The sequence below is a fragment of the Mixophyes fleayi genome, chromosome 3, assembly GCF_038048845.1.
Source record: "Mixophyes fleayi isolate aMixFle1 chromosome 3, aMixFle1.hap1, whole genome shotgun sequence".
Lineage (NCBI taxonomy): Eukaryota > Metazoa > Chordata > Amphibia > Anura > Limnodynastidae > Mixophyes > Mixophyes fleayi.
In genome coordinates, this window is record NC_134404.1 from 253,568,854 (window position 1) to 253,586,379 (window position 17,526).

The 17,526-nt window shown below is 40.6% G+C and overlaps 1 protein-coding gene across 1 annotated transcript in view; it reads right to left on the bottom strand.

Moving 5' to 3' along the window:
• LYST (lysosomal trafficking regulator) overlaps positions 1 to 17,526 on the bottom strand; it is a 461,445-nt gene that overhangs the window by 199,361 nt on the left and 244,558 nt on the right. Inside the window, exon 28 of the mRNA XM_075200948.1 lies at positions 10,933 to 11,072. Within this exon, the coding sequence (XP_075057049.1) occupies positions 10,933 to 11,072 (140 nt within the window). The remainder of the gene's footprint in view (positions 1 to 10,932; positions 11,073 to 17,526) is intronic.

A 17,526-nucleotide genomic window follows, 5' to 3' on the forward strand; every position in this document is an offset into this window, starting at 1 on the left:
ACTAATATTTCTGGACTGCAAGAACAGTGAACGTAGGTAAATATTGCAGTACTAATATTTCTGGACTGCAAGAACAGTGAACGTATTTTAATTTAGCAGTACTAATATTTCTGGACTGCAAGAACAGTGAACGTATTGTAATTTAGCAGTACTAATATTTCTGGACTGCAAGAACAGTGAACGTTTTTAATTTAGCAGTACTAATATTTCTGGACTGCAAGAACAGTGAACGTAGGTAAATATTGCAGTACTAATATTTCTGGACTGCAAGAACAGTGAACGTAGGTATTGCAGTGCTAATATTTCTGGACTGCAAGAATATATTGCACTAGAATTTTTTTATACTTTTTAAATAATTTTTTTATATTTTTTTAAAATTATTTTTGTATAATTTTTTTTTTTTTTTTAAAATGTTATGATTTTTTAATAATTATAAAATTACTATGGACTTAGCAGAACAAAGCACAGGACAAAAGCACCACTGGGCTCAGCAGGACAGAGCACTGGCCAAAGCACCACTGGACTCAGCAGGACAGAGCACAGGACAAAAGCACCACTGGACTCAGCAGGACAAAGCACTGGCCAAAGCACCACTGGACTCAGCAGGACAGAGCACAGGACAAAAGAATAAAGCATCACTGGACTGATCACACAGGAGCACCTCTACCCTACAACCTCCCTCTTCCCTGATCTCAGCCCAAATGAAGATGGCGGCCGCAAGCGGGGAATTTATGACATCCGACGCGAGACTTGGATGTCATAGCCTCGTTTTGGATTGAGGGCGCCGCCGGAAATACCCGAACAGTGCTCAGATCCCGTCGGATCCGCACTGTTCGGGTGGGCTCGGATTAGCGGAATCCGAGCCCGCTCATCCCTACAATTAACATCCTGCTACGTCTTCTGCCGCTGGGACAACATAACCCACAAGCAGCTAAATTATGGTTTGAAAAATTTTGAAAAATTATTTGCCTCAATCTTCAAGAGGTAATAAAAAATTCCCATGTGCAAAAGAAATAGGGATTTATTGTGCAATCCTGCCTTCTAAACTTTTAAAGAAAAATCTGACTTTTAATTTGTTTTTTAAGAAGTTTTGTTAATTCATACTACATTATACTTCGTTTCAGTTTCATTTAACAAATAGAAGCAGATGTCAGGGTTATAACACTGAAGGAGCCACTGGCTGGTATTTGCACAACTAAACAGGGATGCGTGGAGTCTAACGCACCTCAGGTGTTCACCAGGGACCCCCGCAAATAAGATATGGACTGCAAGAGGTGCGCAGGTTGCGGTTCTTCAAGTTAGTTACCAGCGCAGTGGTGTGATGAACAGGAATAGTCGACTGATCAAGACCAAACAGTAGTGGAGTACACAGGTATAACCAGAGGGCGAGTCAGGAACAGACAGAAAGTCATATCAAATGGGCTGTGCAGTCTCAAATCGGAATACAGGATAATAAGCCAAGGAACAAGCCAGAAGTCAGCAATCAATAGGAATGACAAGGTAAATTCACAAAGAGCGGTGGAGGTGGGGTGAACCAAAGAGTCTTCTTATATAGAAGGAAGTGCCTTCTGATTGGAGGATACAAGTTTCGGCAGTTATAACACAACTGACCGCTGACGGGTTGGGGAGAGTGAGCATCTCGCTGACTAGTAACGGGACACGATACCAATGAGCGCGCAGCATGGCCCGAAAAACGGAAGATCACCCCCATTGCTAGGAAGGGACGCGAACATTGAGAAGAAACAGGCGGCCGTCCATTGCATCAAGGGGAAGAGCGTGGATGGCGCTTGTTAGTACTTCCCACCCCTCTCTCAGAAGTGGTAACTTGAATCTCCAGGTATTCGGCCATGAGACAGGGATCTGGAGATCCTGTTTGATGACCCAGGATCTCTCCTCAGGGCCATAACACCTCCAGTGAACCAAGAATTGGGCCTTGCCTCTAAGGGTACATGACTTTAGAATACAATCCACTTCAAATTCTTCGCCCTGGTCTGTCTTGATTCATATATATATATATATAAAAAAAACATAACTTTATTGGTATTCATTAAAATACTAGAGTTCCCCATATATTATTTGGGGTTAATGACAGATCACAAAATTAGCGAAAATATTAAAAAATATAAATGAGTAATAGTGACCAGAATTAAGGATACTGTTAATAAGCAGTGTTACCTGCTATTCTGTGTTGCTATCTGTAATATTAATTGTGGGTAAAATACCGTATATAGTATAAGTCAAAATACCTGTAGTCTAAACCTTACAGTGATAAGAGTATAATCCTTTTAGTAATATGTAACGATATAAAGACCGCGTTTATACGCGTAGTCACTCTGAATGGAGTTGAAAGGACAGGTTAAGATATACAGTTTCCTGTAATCAGCTGTGCCGTGTTTACATAAAGATTATGCTAATAGGATTATCCATAACACCTATACAGTACTATTGTATTATTCATTGTTGTCTATTTCTTGTAATCAGCTGTGCCGTGTTTACATAAGGATTATGCTAATAGGATTATCCATAACACCTATGTAGTACTATTGTATTATTCGTTGTTGTCTATATGTATAGAGACTTTATTGATAATATGAGTCTAGTTTCATTATCCAACAATAGTAAAATCAAAAGCCCATAATGAGTGGCTCTGCAAGGTGGAGTTAGTGCTGCTTTCCCTGTAAAGGATCCTGTATAACAGACGCTGATATACGCGACTATTATGTTAACATATCTATCCTAATACGGAATATAGATGATGTTATAAGTAGCCCCCTAACATGAGCACAGTGATTTATAGGCGAAAACACTGAAGGTTAGAATAATATTACAAGTTTAACAAGACAGCATTGCACAGAAACGCCTAATGCGCGTTTCGCTAATTGGCTTTATCAAAGGCAAGCCGAAGCAGCCCTTCAGTGTCCTATTTAAAGCGTATAGCCCCGCCTCCAAATGACGTCAATCTTAATTTTTGGTTACTCCAAATTATTCATACAACTATATAATTTTACATCTAGATTATTGTATCCTTATTAAACTGTCTCGGAAGGTATCTCCTTTCATAAACACACATTCTCTGTTACTATAAACCGTTGGTACATTTACAGCGTGTTCAGTATAACGCTATCAGAACATTGTCATGCATACCTGCCAATCAAGTAACTCCACCCCTGGTTTCCCCAAAACGTCACTTACACTGACGTCATTTGGAGGCGGGGCTATACGCTTTAAATAGGACACTGAAGGGCTGCTCATGTTAGGGGGCTACTTATAACATCATCTATATTCCGCATTAGGATAGATATGTTAACATAATAGTCGCGTATATCAGCATCTGTTATACAGGATCCTTTACAGGGAAAGCAGCACTAACTCCACCTTGCAGAGCCACTCATTATGGGCTTTTGATTTTACTATTGTTGGATAATGAAACTAGACTCATATTATCAATAAAGTCTCTATACATATAAATGTTACAATGTTGAGCTGTGTCCGTGGCGCTCCACTAAGATATGCCGCCCTGCTTGTATCAGAAAAAGTTCACCACAACTTTATAATAACATGGACATATATAGATCGATACATACATTAGGCGCTGTCTTCACACACACTGGGAAGAAGAATGTATATTTCATATAGGAACAATGTCCAAATTTCAATAATCTAGAATATGAAACATAATACACAGAAAGAAAACTTTGATGGTGAAGTATGTTGGCAAAAGTAGGATCTTGATAAATCTTTAACACTCCTTTATGACTATATGCCCGTGCCAGATATTGATGGTACATATGACACCCGTGTTTTCACTCTGTGGAGGCCCCCTATAGGGTATGCGCTTACTCAATAGTAGAAATAATCAGGCCCTCAGAGGATACAACGATGTTTCACTTGATCCAAATAATACTCTTGGCGATTTTCTATACATATAGACAACAACGAATAATACAATAGTACTGCATAGGTGTTATGAATAATCCTATTAGCATAATCCTTATGTAAACACGGCACAGCTGATTACAAGAAATAGACAACAATGAATAATACAATAGTACTGTATAGGTGTTATGGATAATCCTATTAGCATAATCTTTATGTAAACACGGCACAGCTGATTACAGGAAACTGTATATCTTGACCTGTCCTTTCAACTCCATTCAGAGTGACTACGCGTATAAACGCGGTCTTTATATCGTTACATATTACTAAAAGGATTATACTCTTATCACTGTAAGGTTTAGACTACAGGTATTTTGACTTATACTATATAGGGTATTTTACCCACAATTAATATTACAGACAGCAACACAGAATAGCAGGTAACACTGCTTATTAACAGTATCCTTAATTCTGGTCACTATTACTCATTTACATTTTTTAATATTTTCGCTAATTTTGTGATTTGTCATTAACCCCAAATAATATATGGGGAACTCTAGTATTTTAATGAATACCAATAAAGTTATGTTTTTTTTATATATATATATATATGAATCTTTCTCAATTTGATAGTCTATATTTAACAATTTAAACCCTTTGAGTGCCCCTCTATACAAATTTTCTCTTTCTCTCTCCTTTTTTGGACATACATGTTATAGTATGTGAGGGTGCACCACAAATCAGTAATAGATTACTTATATAGGTCACATTTGTGTTGACTTCATTAAATATTTTTGTATGGTTTACCCAGTGCGGTCTACAATTTTTTAGCCGTTGATAAGAGGTGGACAAGATCCATGGGAAAAGGATAAGCGGCTTCAACAAGGAGATATGAAATGTATGATGTACTTGGCGAAAGGAGGGTAACCGGAGTTTGTAAATAATGGCATTAATTACATGATTGATGGAGAAAGGACCAATATAGCAAGGTGCGAGTTTCATGGAGTGGACCTTGAGCTTGAAGTTATTGGTGGAAAGCCATACCTTGTCACCCACATGGAGTACCAAAAGATTTCTTTGATAGCGGTCCACAAAACATTTTTAAAGGTCCGAAGACTGCTGCAATTTAGACTGCACATAGGACCAAATCTTAGAAAAATTGCAGACTATACTCTGAGCTGCCAATGCCGAGGATTCAGGTAAATCCGAGAAGGTAGGTAATACAGGATGCTTCCCAAAGATGATAAAAAAAGGGAGAAAGACCAGTAGATACATGTTGTGTGTAAACTCCGCCCAGGGCAAGAACTTGTTCCAGGAGGATTGCTCTTCGGCGCAATAGCATCACAGATAAGATTCTAGATCCTGGTTGACCCGCTCGGTTTGGCTATTCATCTGTGGATGGTACCTGGAGGAAAATTTCAGGCTGATCCCTAAATGTTTGCCGAATGACCTGTAAATCTTGATCTCACAAGGGCAGCCGTAGAAATGAAAGATGAAAAGAAGTGCCAATTCAGAAGAAGATGGTAGACTTCTGAGGGGAAAAAGTGAGCGAACTTTAAAAAAATCGGTTAACCACCACCCAGATAACATTATAGCCGTGGCTGTTGGGGAAATTCGTAATAAAATTGAGGCTAATGCTGGTCCATGGAGGCAATGGCACAGTAAATGGAAGGAGGAGACCGGAAGGGGAACGTCTGGGGGTCTTGTGTTTGGCACAGGCCTTATAGACTTAGATGTATTTACGCAAGTCAGAGGCCCACCAATAGAGAAAAGAGCCACCATGCCCAGCAAATTTAGAGATGTGAGCCCATCTCAAAACTTTGGTACGCTAGTAGCTACAAAAGATTGACCAATAGGAGGAGTCTTGATGGTAGATTTGGTCAAGGCCAAGATTTTAAAGGGACTGACTGGATCACTATTAAATAACTTTTGGTATAAATTTATTTAAAGGATATAGCACAGGGCGGTTGTTTATATAATTGCAAGTGCACTTATTTTTTATATTGTGTATATTGTGAGATAGGAAATCGTTATTTCTGAGACCAGGGGAAGAAATTCGTCTCTTGTTTAACCTTGCTATAGGATATGCCTATTTCTAATGTATATATCTGATACAATGAGCCTTTGTTTACAAAGCCTCTTGTGTATTGTGATGTGGGAAACTGGCTTGTTTTTATTGTTTTGTGTGAATATGTATTCCAAACAGTCTGAAGAAAGGCCCATTGCTAATTAGATCTTTTGATGTGTGAAGGTCCAACATTGAAGGCAGGAACTTTTTATTAAGACAGGCTCCTGGATTCTCTGCATATGAGAACCAGGTGTAGGACATCACAGCGTTTCTAGAATTTCACATAGAAGTGTAAATATGGCTAGCTTTCCAGTTTATGTAAATCCATGTTTGTGTAAATAGAGTACATCCTGATTCTAAAAATAGCCTGTGTCCAAATCTGTATAAATGCAGACTTGTACACTGAAATGTATCATTCTGATGTTACATCTGACCTGACCACTGATACCTTAAATCAGTGGAACTGTCCTTTACAGGACACTTGAGCAATAAACATCACTCTGCTTCAAGACCCTGCTTCATAACTTCAATATTGCTGTAATCCTGTGACCTGCAGATTAGACCCTAAAATCTAATCCGTTCTCCAGCTGTCTGAGGTTTGGACCCAAGCTTTTCTAGTATCACTGCTCTGCCTGCTACCCATGCAGCCCTGGTTAGTGTGATAGGCTAGGGGGGTATCCATCCACAGCAACCCTGGTCTATAGTGAGAGGTCAGGAGTACCAGCCCGGGTACACCAGCAACGAGGTACACTAGCAGCGTCAGTTACCCAGAAGGAACATGGTTCTGAGTACCATAGAAGGAGCTCAGTGGTGGCAGCATTGTAAGCCCTTCCTACTGCAACAAGAGGGTGCATTTGGGATAATGTAAAGGAACGGTAACGTAAAGGAACGGTGGCAAAGTAAGCCCAGACGATTCCCAGCAACAACAGACAGGGTGGCATAGGCTGTCCATCCAGACACAGGGACTAAAGATGGTTTGGATACTATAGAAGGGCTGGGATCAGAAAGGTCAATGGATCTTCAGAGGGCATCTGCCCTGAAATTCTTAGTGCTCGGATGGAATGTCAAAATCAATTGAAACCTGCTGATAAAGAGTGACCAACGGGCCAGCCAAGGATTCAAACACTGAGCATTCACAGAATTTTAGAATCTGTTATGTCGAAGTCGTATAATTGGATGAACGAAAGTATATTGGTTAATATTATTTTATTGTGCGATTGCACGTGGCATACTGCGATCGCACAGTAAAATATACACGCACACATTCCCATTACAACCTTTAGTTATTTATATATTTCATATTTATAATGATTCCAATCCACAGTGATTTATGAGCAGATAGTATTTAGTTTATTAGGTTCAGGTTATAGGAAATGTATCATGTCTGATATCATTTTAATCCCCTATACATCAGCAGTTGTCCGGTTCTTTCGCCGTAAAGATCGCATATTGCATACTCTAGTTAGTGATGTTAGGGAATAAATACTTAAAAGTTATACTGACTGTAATGTGTACATAGCCTAGCTTAAACTGGTTTCTAGGTGGGAGAATCATCTGGAATGTTGACCCTCAGCCTTAGAGGGGTTTGTTTGAACTAGCCTATGACCTGTTTACACTGGACCCACCTGAAATACTGGACCTATAGAAGCAAGCCACGTCATCTGCATTGTTGTCTCTGTAACACTAAATGTATATAATATAGCTGTGCTCCCACTGGCTTCAGTCTCTCTGACCACAGTATTCTGGAGTGAAATACGGTCGACTGGTACCCGTGGGATCGTAGCTAGCGCAAGCGATCGCAGCGGTATGTATTTATCTTTTAGTATTGGCTGTACTGTATTATAATCATTCATAGAAATAATCATGTTAAATTTTGCATCTGCTAAAATAAATTACTTTGTGCGTTGGAAACACAACACAATCGCTTGGGCAATGCTTATTTGAAAATGATAAAATTACTTTAATAGTTAATACCGTAACAGGAAAGAGAGCTCGCTCTAGCAGATAGCGCCATTCTTCAAGGCCAACTTAAATAGCGAGAAGTTCCTTGTTTCCATTACTATAAATTTCTTCACAGGGCGAGAATTTCTTGGAAAGAAAACCACAGGGCCTGAGAATACCAGAGGGACTCTTCTGTGATAGCACATCTCCTACCGAAGAGGCATCAACTTCCAAGAAGAAGGGTTTGTTCTGGTCAGGATGTCTCAGCACTGGTGCAGATGAAAAAAATATTATATTTAAAGTCTTAAATGCGAGTACTGTCTCCTGAGGCCAAGACTTGACTTGTCCTCTTTTACAGGTGAGCAAGTAACAGCAAAATAAGGGTAGAAAAATCCTTTATACATTGCGAGTAACAGTTGGTAAATCCAATAAGCGTTGAGTGGCCTTTAATCCGTCAGCTTGGGGTCAGTTAAGAAAAGCCTCTACATTACTTGGATGCATTTGCAAGCCTGTGCCATAAACCAGGTATCCAAAAAAGGGTACCTGAGATTGCTCGAAAAGGCATTTCTCCAACTTGCAATATAAATGCTTCTTACAGCGGTGGGAGTGGACCTCTTTAATGTGGCTATGGTGAGAAGAGAGATCCTGTGAGAAAATCATTATATCTAAATAGATAAGCAGAAATTGGTACAAAAGGTCCCAGAAGATCTCATTGATGAACTCTTGAAGACCGCAGGCACGATGCCCGATGGGCATCACAAGGTATTCGTAATGGCCATCTCTGGTGACAAACATGGTCTTCCATTAGTCCCCTTCCTGGATACTAATCAAGTTATAAGCACCCCTAAGGTCCAGCTTTGTGAAGGCTTGTCAAAAAGCTCCGGGATGATGGGAAGCGAATAGCTGTTCTTTACAGTGATTGCATTAGGGTTACGGTAGTTAATATACGGCCTAATGGAGCCGGTCCTTCTTTTTAACAATGAATAACCCCGAGCTGGCCAGGGAGGATTATTTCCAGATCAAAGCTTGCTAGGAAGAGAGGATGCACAGGAAAGGCACAGTCGGTTTTTCATCACCTATCCCATTCTATCTGCATTTGTTTCTTCAGCAGTGGTTATATGAGACTGGAAGTGAGGTGCCAGATGAGGAAAGGAGCGGCAGAAACGGTGCTGGATGCGTTCTCTGTAACGAATGTCCACTTTGAAACAGAGATATCAGGTCATCTAGGCTGGAAGGCAGATCACGTGAAGCCAGATCATCTTTAATGCCAACATTTAGACCTTGCCAAAAGCTATCGGTCAGGTCAGTGCCTAGTTATTCCAATGGAGTCCAGAAGCTAGGGTCCGAAATTGCACCGCATATTGACCAGCTGAGAGAGATCCGTGCCGTAGACCAAGAAGTCGACAGAGGACACCTGGCCAGGTTTGTCAAAGACATTTCAAAAACTCTCGATGAACACAGTAGCATTATGAAGTATAGGGTCATCCTGTTCCCACAGAGGTGATGCCCAAGCAAAGGCTTTGAAGGAAAGAAGGGAAATTATAGATGCCACCTTGGTTCTCTCAAAGGTGAAATTTTTCGATGCCAACTCAAATTGAATGGCGCATTGGTTGAGGAAACCTCTGCACCTCGTAGGATTGCCATCATATTTCTCCCGAGCTAGAATGTGTGAACTCTGGATGCCGTTAGTACTAGCGACAGTGGTGGAGGCAGAGGTGGTTACTGTAACTAAGGGTGCAGCTGAATGGGTTGTAGAGTGCTTTGGAGGGTATCCAGACAGGATAGAACCCCTTGAATGCATTGTAGGAGTTGGGCCTGGTTAGTTTCCTGCTGATCCACTCTTTAAGCTAGGTGCACCAAAAGTTTTTGGGCGGATGGTTCGTCCTATCCACTCATGGCCAGAGTAATGTATCATGCTGAAGGAGCCGCTGGTTGGTATTAGCACAACTAAACAGGGAGGCGCAGAGTCTAACGCAGCTCCGGTGTTAACTAGGTACCCTGCAAATGAGATATGAACTTCACTGGGAGAGGTGCATATCTTGCGGTTCTCCAAGTTAGTCACCAGAACAGTGGTGTGATGAACAGGAATAGTCAAATGATATGGTTTAAAAACCAACAGTAGCGCACTACACAGGGATAATCAGATGGCGAGTCAAGATCAGGCAGAAGGTCAAACCAAATGGGCTGTACAGTACCAAAACGGAATCCAGGAGAATAAGCTAAGGAACAAGCCAGAAGCCAGCAATCAATAGGAATCACAAGTTAAATTCACAATGAGTGCTGGAGCTGGGGTAAACCAATACTCTGGGACCCTAATGGTGCCAGAGTGTCCTTATATAGAAAGAAGAGTCACATGCTTGGAGGATGCAAGTTTTGGTGGTCAGAACACAGCTGACCGTCGACAGGCTGGGTATTCCATTGCGTAGCAATGGGACATGGCATAAAAACCGAAAGAGCATCCCGTTGCTAGACAACGGGACGTGGACATCGAGAAGAGAAAGGCGGCCATCCCCTACACCTAAGGTAAGTGCGAGGATGGCGCCTGACAGCAGAATTTGTCTGAGCTAACCCTCTGATAGGTACCCATAGCAAAGATTAAGGAATGTAATAGGTGAAATGTTTAATTGGTTAAACATTTGGCAATTTCTAGCTGTACTCCTGGTTTAAAATTCTCTAAATAGTGTTGAGATAAATAACTCTGAGAGAACTTACTAAGAGAGTTATTCTAGCTATAACTTTACAATAAAGACTTAGACTCAGTCTAATACTTTAGCTAACATTAAATCAAGGTTTATATATTTAAAGGTATACATTTTAAATATTGGCTATTTTGTTTTAATTATTAAGGATAAAGTATTTGCATGCATATAAATATTGAAAAAACTATGGGTTTTCATCTGGGTTTCTCTAATTAATAACTTAAATGAGGGGGGATACAGAACATTGTGGCATACAGATGAGGAACTCTGAGGCTGCCAGGATACATACACAAGAATTGTATTGAAAGTTTTGATACCAGCAGTATCTCAATGAAAAATAATACATACCAAAGAAAGTTTGATTCCTTCAATCATGATTTTAAACAATTCGCTTTGAAATGCATTTTTTACATGGCAAACGTTCAACTGCATCTCATCTTCAGAACATTCAAAATGTGATTCTGGGCATATCCTTTCTTCTGATAACTCTAGTATAAACAGACCAACAGAAAAGGTGTTTCAGTTTTGAAAAGGAAAATACATAGTTATTAGCAACTGACTTACAACAGTTAAATTAGAACTAGCCATATATATATATATATATATATATATATATATATATATATATATATATATATATGGGTCATTCCACATCAGATCACCCAAAAAAACATGAAATGTCCACCACCTATCTCAGATTTTTTTGAAAACTTTTTAGTTAAGAGAGGATGTCAAAACAACTGTTTCTGCCAAATATCTTGACGGTCTGACAATTAGTTGATTAAATATAGATTTTAAAACGTATTAAATAATTTACTAATCGCGGCTTCTTTATGCAGTTTATTTGAAGTACCGCGGGTGTTTATTAAGTAATCTACACAAAATTTGGTCCCCTAAGGTATCTCTTCCTCCCGAATCCAAGAATCCAAGCCAAATTACTTTATCTGCCTCATGTTTTGTGTTACGGCAAACACGCACGTTTTTCGAATATAATTAAAAACCCCAGGTTCAATTTACATTAGGGATTACATTTTTTGGGGGCTGTTTCAAAAAGGTATAAATTACTACCACAAAAAAATCAGCCGGGTACTCTCTTTCATAATGGAGAAAAAAAATAATGAAGTTGATGCTCGATTACTGCTGTACAGCATACATAATTTACACATTGTTAAAAACCATACCAAAAAAGTGAACTAAATTGAGGCAATGGGATAAAACTCCCATACAGGAAATGAAACAAACAGAAACTGATGGGAAGGGGATTCCCTTTAGAGAGACCAAAACTGAAACTTTCTAGAGAAAGAGAGAGGGAGACAGAGAAAGAGTCGATCATGGCCACTGCTCATTTGGTAGTCTTTTAAATACAGACTGCCATATTACTATTTACTCAAAAAACATTGGATTACATAGCTGGAACCACTTTACATTTGATATTAGGGATCCCATTTTTTGGGGTGTTTAAAAAAAGGTATATATTACTACCACAAAAAAAATCAGCAGGGTATGCTGTTTCATAGTGGAGAAAAAAAATAATGAAGTTGATGTTTGATTACTGTTGTACCGCATACATAATTAACACAAGAAACCATGAATTTTAAAACCATTAACATAACTTAAGTCCTTAACTGAAGTTGAGTCAACAATCTCATTACTTTTCCCTTGTTTGGAACTTGTTGTAACGGTCTGTAATTTTCCTTAAAGTGTCAGTAGAAAGTGTATACTGCCTTCCAGTACTTCTTTGGATAGTAGGCACTTCCGTTACACAGAGGACATGAATAAAAGGAACAAAACACTTATCTCTTGAAGGACAGGACAGCATATTTGTTGATTGGTTTAGTTTCATTAAGTGTATCAGCACATCTTCCTCCTTATTACATTGAATGATATACCCAATGTACTAGATGTTATCATACACCTCTACCATGTATGTTCCAGGTTGCAGATCACTTTTGTCCACATTTTTTGTGACTATGGTCATAGTGACATTAACTTTGGTTCCTCCTGTATTTATGTCGTCTGATGACAATCAATATATGTGTAGCTCATCATTACTAATAGGCCGAAATCTGTGATGAGAACGTGTTCCTGCCACAGTGTTTACCATTTCTAGACGGCTATGCAGCTTGGTTTTGCATTCTTGTATTTTGTTTTGTGACACGTAAAAAAACTTTATGCCATGTACATTTTCATTTGCCCAGGTCCAAAGGCGTCAAGATGTGATGGGTTTACACTGCTTGCAGACTGATGCGTGGAGCTAGACGTTTAACTGTCCCTCAAATGCCATCACATGGACTCTTACCATGAGATGTGGCAAAAAATTTCATTCTGCTTGAATGCCCCAGTCCGACACTGTGCACAGTTATGGCTACATGGTCACGGGTATCGCTAATAACTAGAGATGGGCGGGTCCGGTTCTCCGAGAACCGAACCCACCCGAACTTTGGGTATCCGAGTACCGAGCTGAGCAGCTCGGTACTCTCCCGCCCGTTCCGAATCCAAATCGAGGCCGAACGTCATTGTGACGTTGTCGGATCTCGGGGCTCGGTTCTCGCGATACTTCAACTTTATAAATACACGCCTCCACAGCAATCCATCGCCATTTGACAGAGGGAGAGAGCAGGGTGTAGTCATAGGCTAATTAGAGCAGGGACAGAGAATACAATATATTTCTTGCAATTGCTCTAACCAAAATCGCTAGTGCAGAGAGGAGGATAGAGGTTTATTATTTTTTCTTCATATTTGGCACTCCCCAGCGCTTTTGGGGTGTCCCCCATATTTGTGCATCAATATTTCTGGCTGTCAAAAGTCATATCTGTCAGCAGTATCTACTAAATAATTTTTAGCACTCCTCAGTGCTTTTGGGGTGTCCTCCCTAATTGTGCATTAATATTTCTGGCTGTCAAAAGTTATTTCTGTCAGCAGTATCTACTAAATAATTTTTAGCACACCTCAGTGCTTTTGGGGTGTCCTCCCTAATTGTGCATTAATATTTCTGGCTGTCAAAAGTCATATCTGTCAGCAGTATCTACTAAATAATTTTTAGCACTCCTCAGTGCTTTTGGGGTGTCCTCCCTAATTGTGCATTAATATTTCTGGCTGTCAAAAGTCATATCTGTCAGCAGTATCTACTAAATAATTTTTAGCACTCCTCAGTGCTTTTGGGGTGTCCTCCCTAATTGTGCATTAATATTTCTGGCTGTCAAAAGTCATATCTGTCAGCAGTATCTACTAAATAATTTTTAGCACTCCTCAGTGCTTTTGGGGTGTCCTCCCTAATTGTGCATTAATATTTCTGTCTGTCAAAAGTCATTTCTGTCAGCAGTATCTACTAAATAATTTTTAGCACACCTCAGTGCTTTTGGGGTGTCCTCCCTAATTGTGCATTAATATTTCTGGATGTCAAAAGTCATATCTGTCAGCAGTATCTACTAAATAATTTTTAGCACTCCTCAGTGCTTTTGGGGTGTCCTCCCTAATTGTGCATTAATATTTCTGGCTGTCAAAAGTCATATCTGTCAGCAGTATCTACTAAATAATTTTTAGCACTCCTCAGTGCTTTTGGGGTGTCCTCCCTAATTGTGCATTAATATTTCTGGCTGTCAAAAGTCATATCTGTCAGCAGTATCTACTAAATAATTTTTAGCACTCCTCAGTGCTTTTGGGGTGTCCTCCCTAATTGTGCATTAATATTTCTGGCTGTCAAAAGTCATTTCTGTCAGCAGTATCTACTAAATAATTTTTAGCACACCTCAGTGCTTTTGGGGTGTCCTCCCTAATTGTGCATTAATATTTCTGGCTGTCAAAAGTCATATCTGTCAGCAGTATCTACTAAATAATTTTTAGCACTTCCCAGTGGTTTGCGCTCAGAATGGATTCAAAGCAGTCCACATATGATCTGAATGAGCAACCAGGTTCTGTCACCAGTCCTGATGTTAGTGTTCCCAGTACGTCATCTGGCCAAGGCGATGTCAAACAACAGAGTGTTTTCAAATTAGTGCAAAAAACAAAAACCCAAAAAAAATTTACTGTATTGAAGCGAAAAAGAAGTGTAACTGAGCAAAAGTTAAGTGACGATAAAAAAAAAATTGCAAGCATGCCATTCTACACACGCAGTGGCAAAGAGAGAATGAGGCCTTCACCTTTGGCTATTAGTGGCAGATCCCAAAAAGTTACCCAGCCTACAATTGGTGCACAACTACTGTTACGCGTCAAAGCCGAGCTGCAAGATAACAGTGAGGCATTACAGGAGAATATTTGCTCTGATTCACAAATGACAACAATCCCTGTGGAGAGTCCATCCAACAGTGGGATGTCTAATCGTGAGCATTCTGCTGATGTGTGCCTTAATAGCCCGAGTGTAGCCGGTGATACCCAAATTGAGGATGCCACTTTGGAATTAGAAGAGGATGAGGGGGAGATTTGTGTAGGCGACGAGGGCGCTAATGAGGATGTTGATGAGGATGAGGTTGTTTGTGTAAGTCCTGCACCAGTGGCAGCAGTTCTGGCACGTGACAAGAAAAAGGCCATTGTCATGCCTGGGCATAAAACAAAACAATCCACTTCTTATGTGTGGAATTATTTCTACCCAAATCCAGACAACAATTGTATAGCCATTTGTAGTGTATGTCAAGCCACAGTCAGTCGAGGGAGGGACCTTAACCATCTTGGAACCTCGTCTATGTTACGCCATTTAACGAGAGTTCATGGCAAAGTGTTGGGAAAAGCAGAAAGTTCTTCCCAAAAGAATACAAGCACTCCCTCATCAGCTAAGACCCTCCGCTCACCGACATACCGACGGCTACAAAATACACCCACCACACCATCCTCATCAATATCCTCAGTAGCGCTCGGAGTTAGCCCGGCATCCCACTTAAGGCTGGATGACTCCAGCACTATTATTGATTCCTCTGAAGAATGCGTTAGTCCTGCTGCTGCTGTTGCTGCTGCTGGGGGTGAATCGTCATCCCAGAGGCAGGTTAATAAAATGAGCAGTCCTACATTTCAGCAATTAACTGTGAAACAATCATTTGCGAGGGGAAGCAAATATGACAGCAGTCACCCAGTCACCAAGCGAATCACAGACGCCATGGCTGCAATGTTAGTGTTAGATCTGCGTCCAATCTCCACAATAAACGCAGCTGGTTTTTCACAGTTAATTGAGGTTTTGTGTCCGCGTTACAGAATTCCATCGCGACACCATTTCTCCCGTAAAGCTATTCCACAACTATACCAAAAAGTGTGTAAAAATGTAGAGATTGCGCTGAAAAATGCCATTCTGCCCACTGTTCACTTAACCACAGATATGTGGACAAGTGGAAGTGGCCAAACCAAAGACTATATGACTGTGACAGCCCACTGGGTTGGTCATTCACCTTCACCAGCAGGAACAGCAGCAGCATGTACACCACTACGTAACATTTGTCACAGGCAGGCCACTCTTTGTATCACCGGCTTCACTAACAGGCATACGGCTGACAATTTGTTACGCAAACTGAGAGATGTGATTGATGCATGGCTTATACCACTCGGACTCTCCCCAGGGTATGTCATTTCAGATAACGCCAACAATATAGTGCGCGCATTACAGCTGGGTGATTTCCAACATATTCCCTGTTTTGCTCACACCATCAACTTGGTGGTGCAGAGCTTCCTACGAAATAACCGTGAGGTGCAGGAGATGCTTTCGGTGGCCCGTAAAATTTCAGGCCATTTCAGGCATTCAGCCACAGCATGTAGGAGATTACAGCAGCTCCAAGAGCAGTTTAACTTGCCCTGCCACCAACTTAAGCAAGAGGTGGTAACTCGGTGGAATTCCACCCTGTACATGCTTCAGAGGATGGAGGAACAGCGCAAAGCCATCCAAGCATATTGCACAAGTCATGACATTGGGAAAGGAGGGGGGATGTATTTCACTCTTGCACAGTGGGGAATCCTTTCAGTGCTGTGCAAGGTGCTGAAACCATTTGAAGTTGTGACATGTGAGGTCAGTGCAGACTCTGCTAGTTTGAGCCAAGTCATTCCTTTAATTAGACTATTGGAAAAGCAGCTTGAGAAAATGAAGGAGGAGCTGAAAGCAAGCAATTCAGCAAAGTATGTTGGCCTTGTCGATCAAGTACTTAATTCGCTTCACAATGATCCTCGAGTTATTAAGATCTTGAACTCGGATCAGTACGTTTTGGCCACTGTGCTTGATCCAAGGTTTAAAACCTACATTGAGTCTTTACTTGTAAATGAGCGAGATGTGAACTTTTGCAAGGAGCTATTGCTCAGCAAGTTGGCCGCTGAACTGGGCCTCGGCTTGATGACGTGTCCTCCTTCACTTTCTCAAGCTGTTGCTCGTAAAAAATTAAATTTCCAAAAAAGAAGCAGGGAAGACACAGGGGGCAGACCAGAACAATTTAACATCTGGGCTGGTTTGAAGGATTTTTCAAAAAAATGTGTCACTTTGCCCATAACTCCATCCAATATGAGTATAAACATGCAAAGGATGGTGGAGGATTACTTTCAAGAGGTAGTTGATATGGAAATGTCAGACAGTCCCTTTCCTTACTGGGAAGAAAAGCAGGCCATTTGGAAACCCATGTACAAACTTGCTTTGCAATACCTAAGCTGCCCACCCTCCAGTGTGTACTCTGAACGAGTGTTCAGCACAGCAGGGAACTTAGTCAGTGATCGCCGTAGAAGGTTACTTCCCAAAAATGTGGAGAAAATGATGTTTATAAAAATGAACTACATCTTCCACGAGGAAGGCCTTCACCATCCAAGACATCCAAGCACTGACTGTTCTCTAATGGCGGAATCAAGCGGCGATGAATTGATAGTCTGTGATGATGACGTACACACTGATGAGGGTGAGGATTAAGCTGAAGATGATGCCGATAACATCTTTTTAAAACTTTCTATGTAAGTGTAGGGTGCAATCTACCCCCAAAGAGGAAAGGG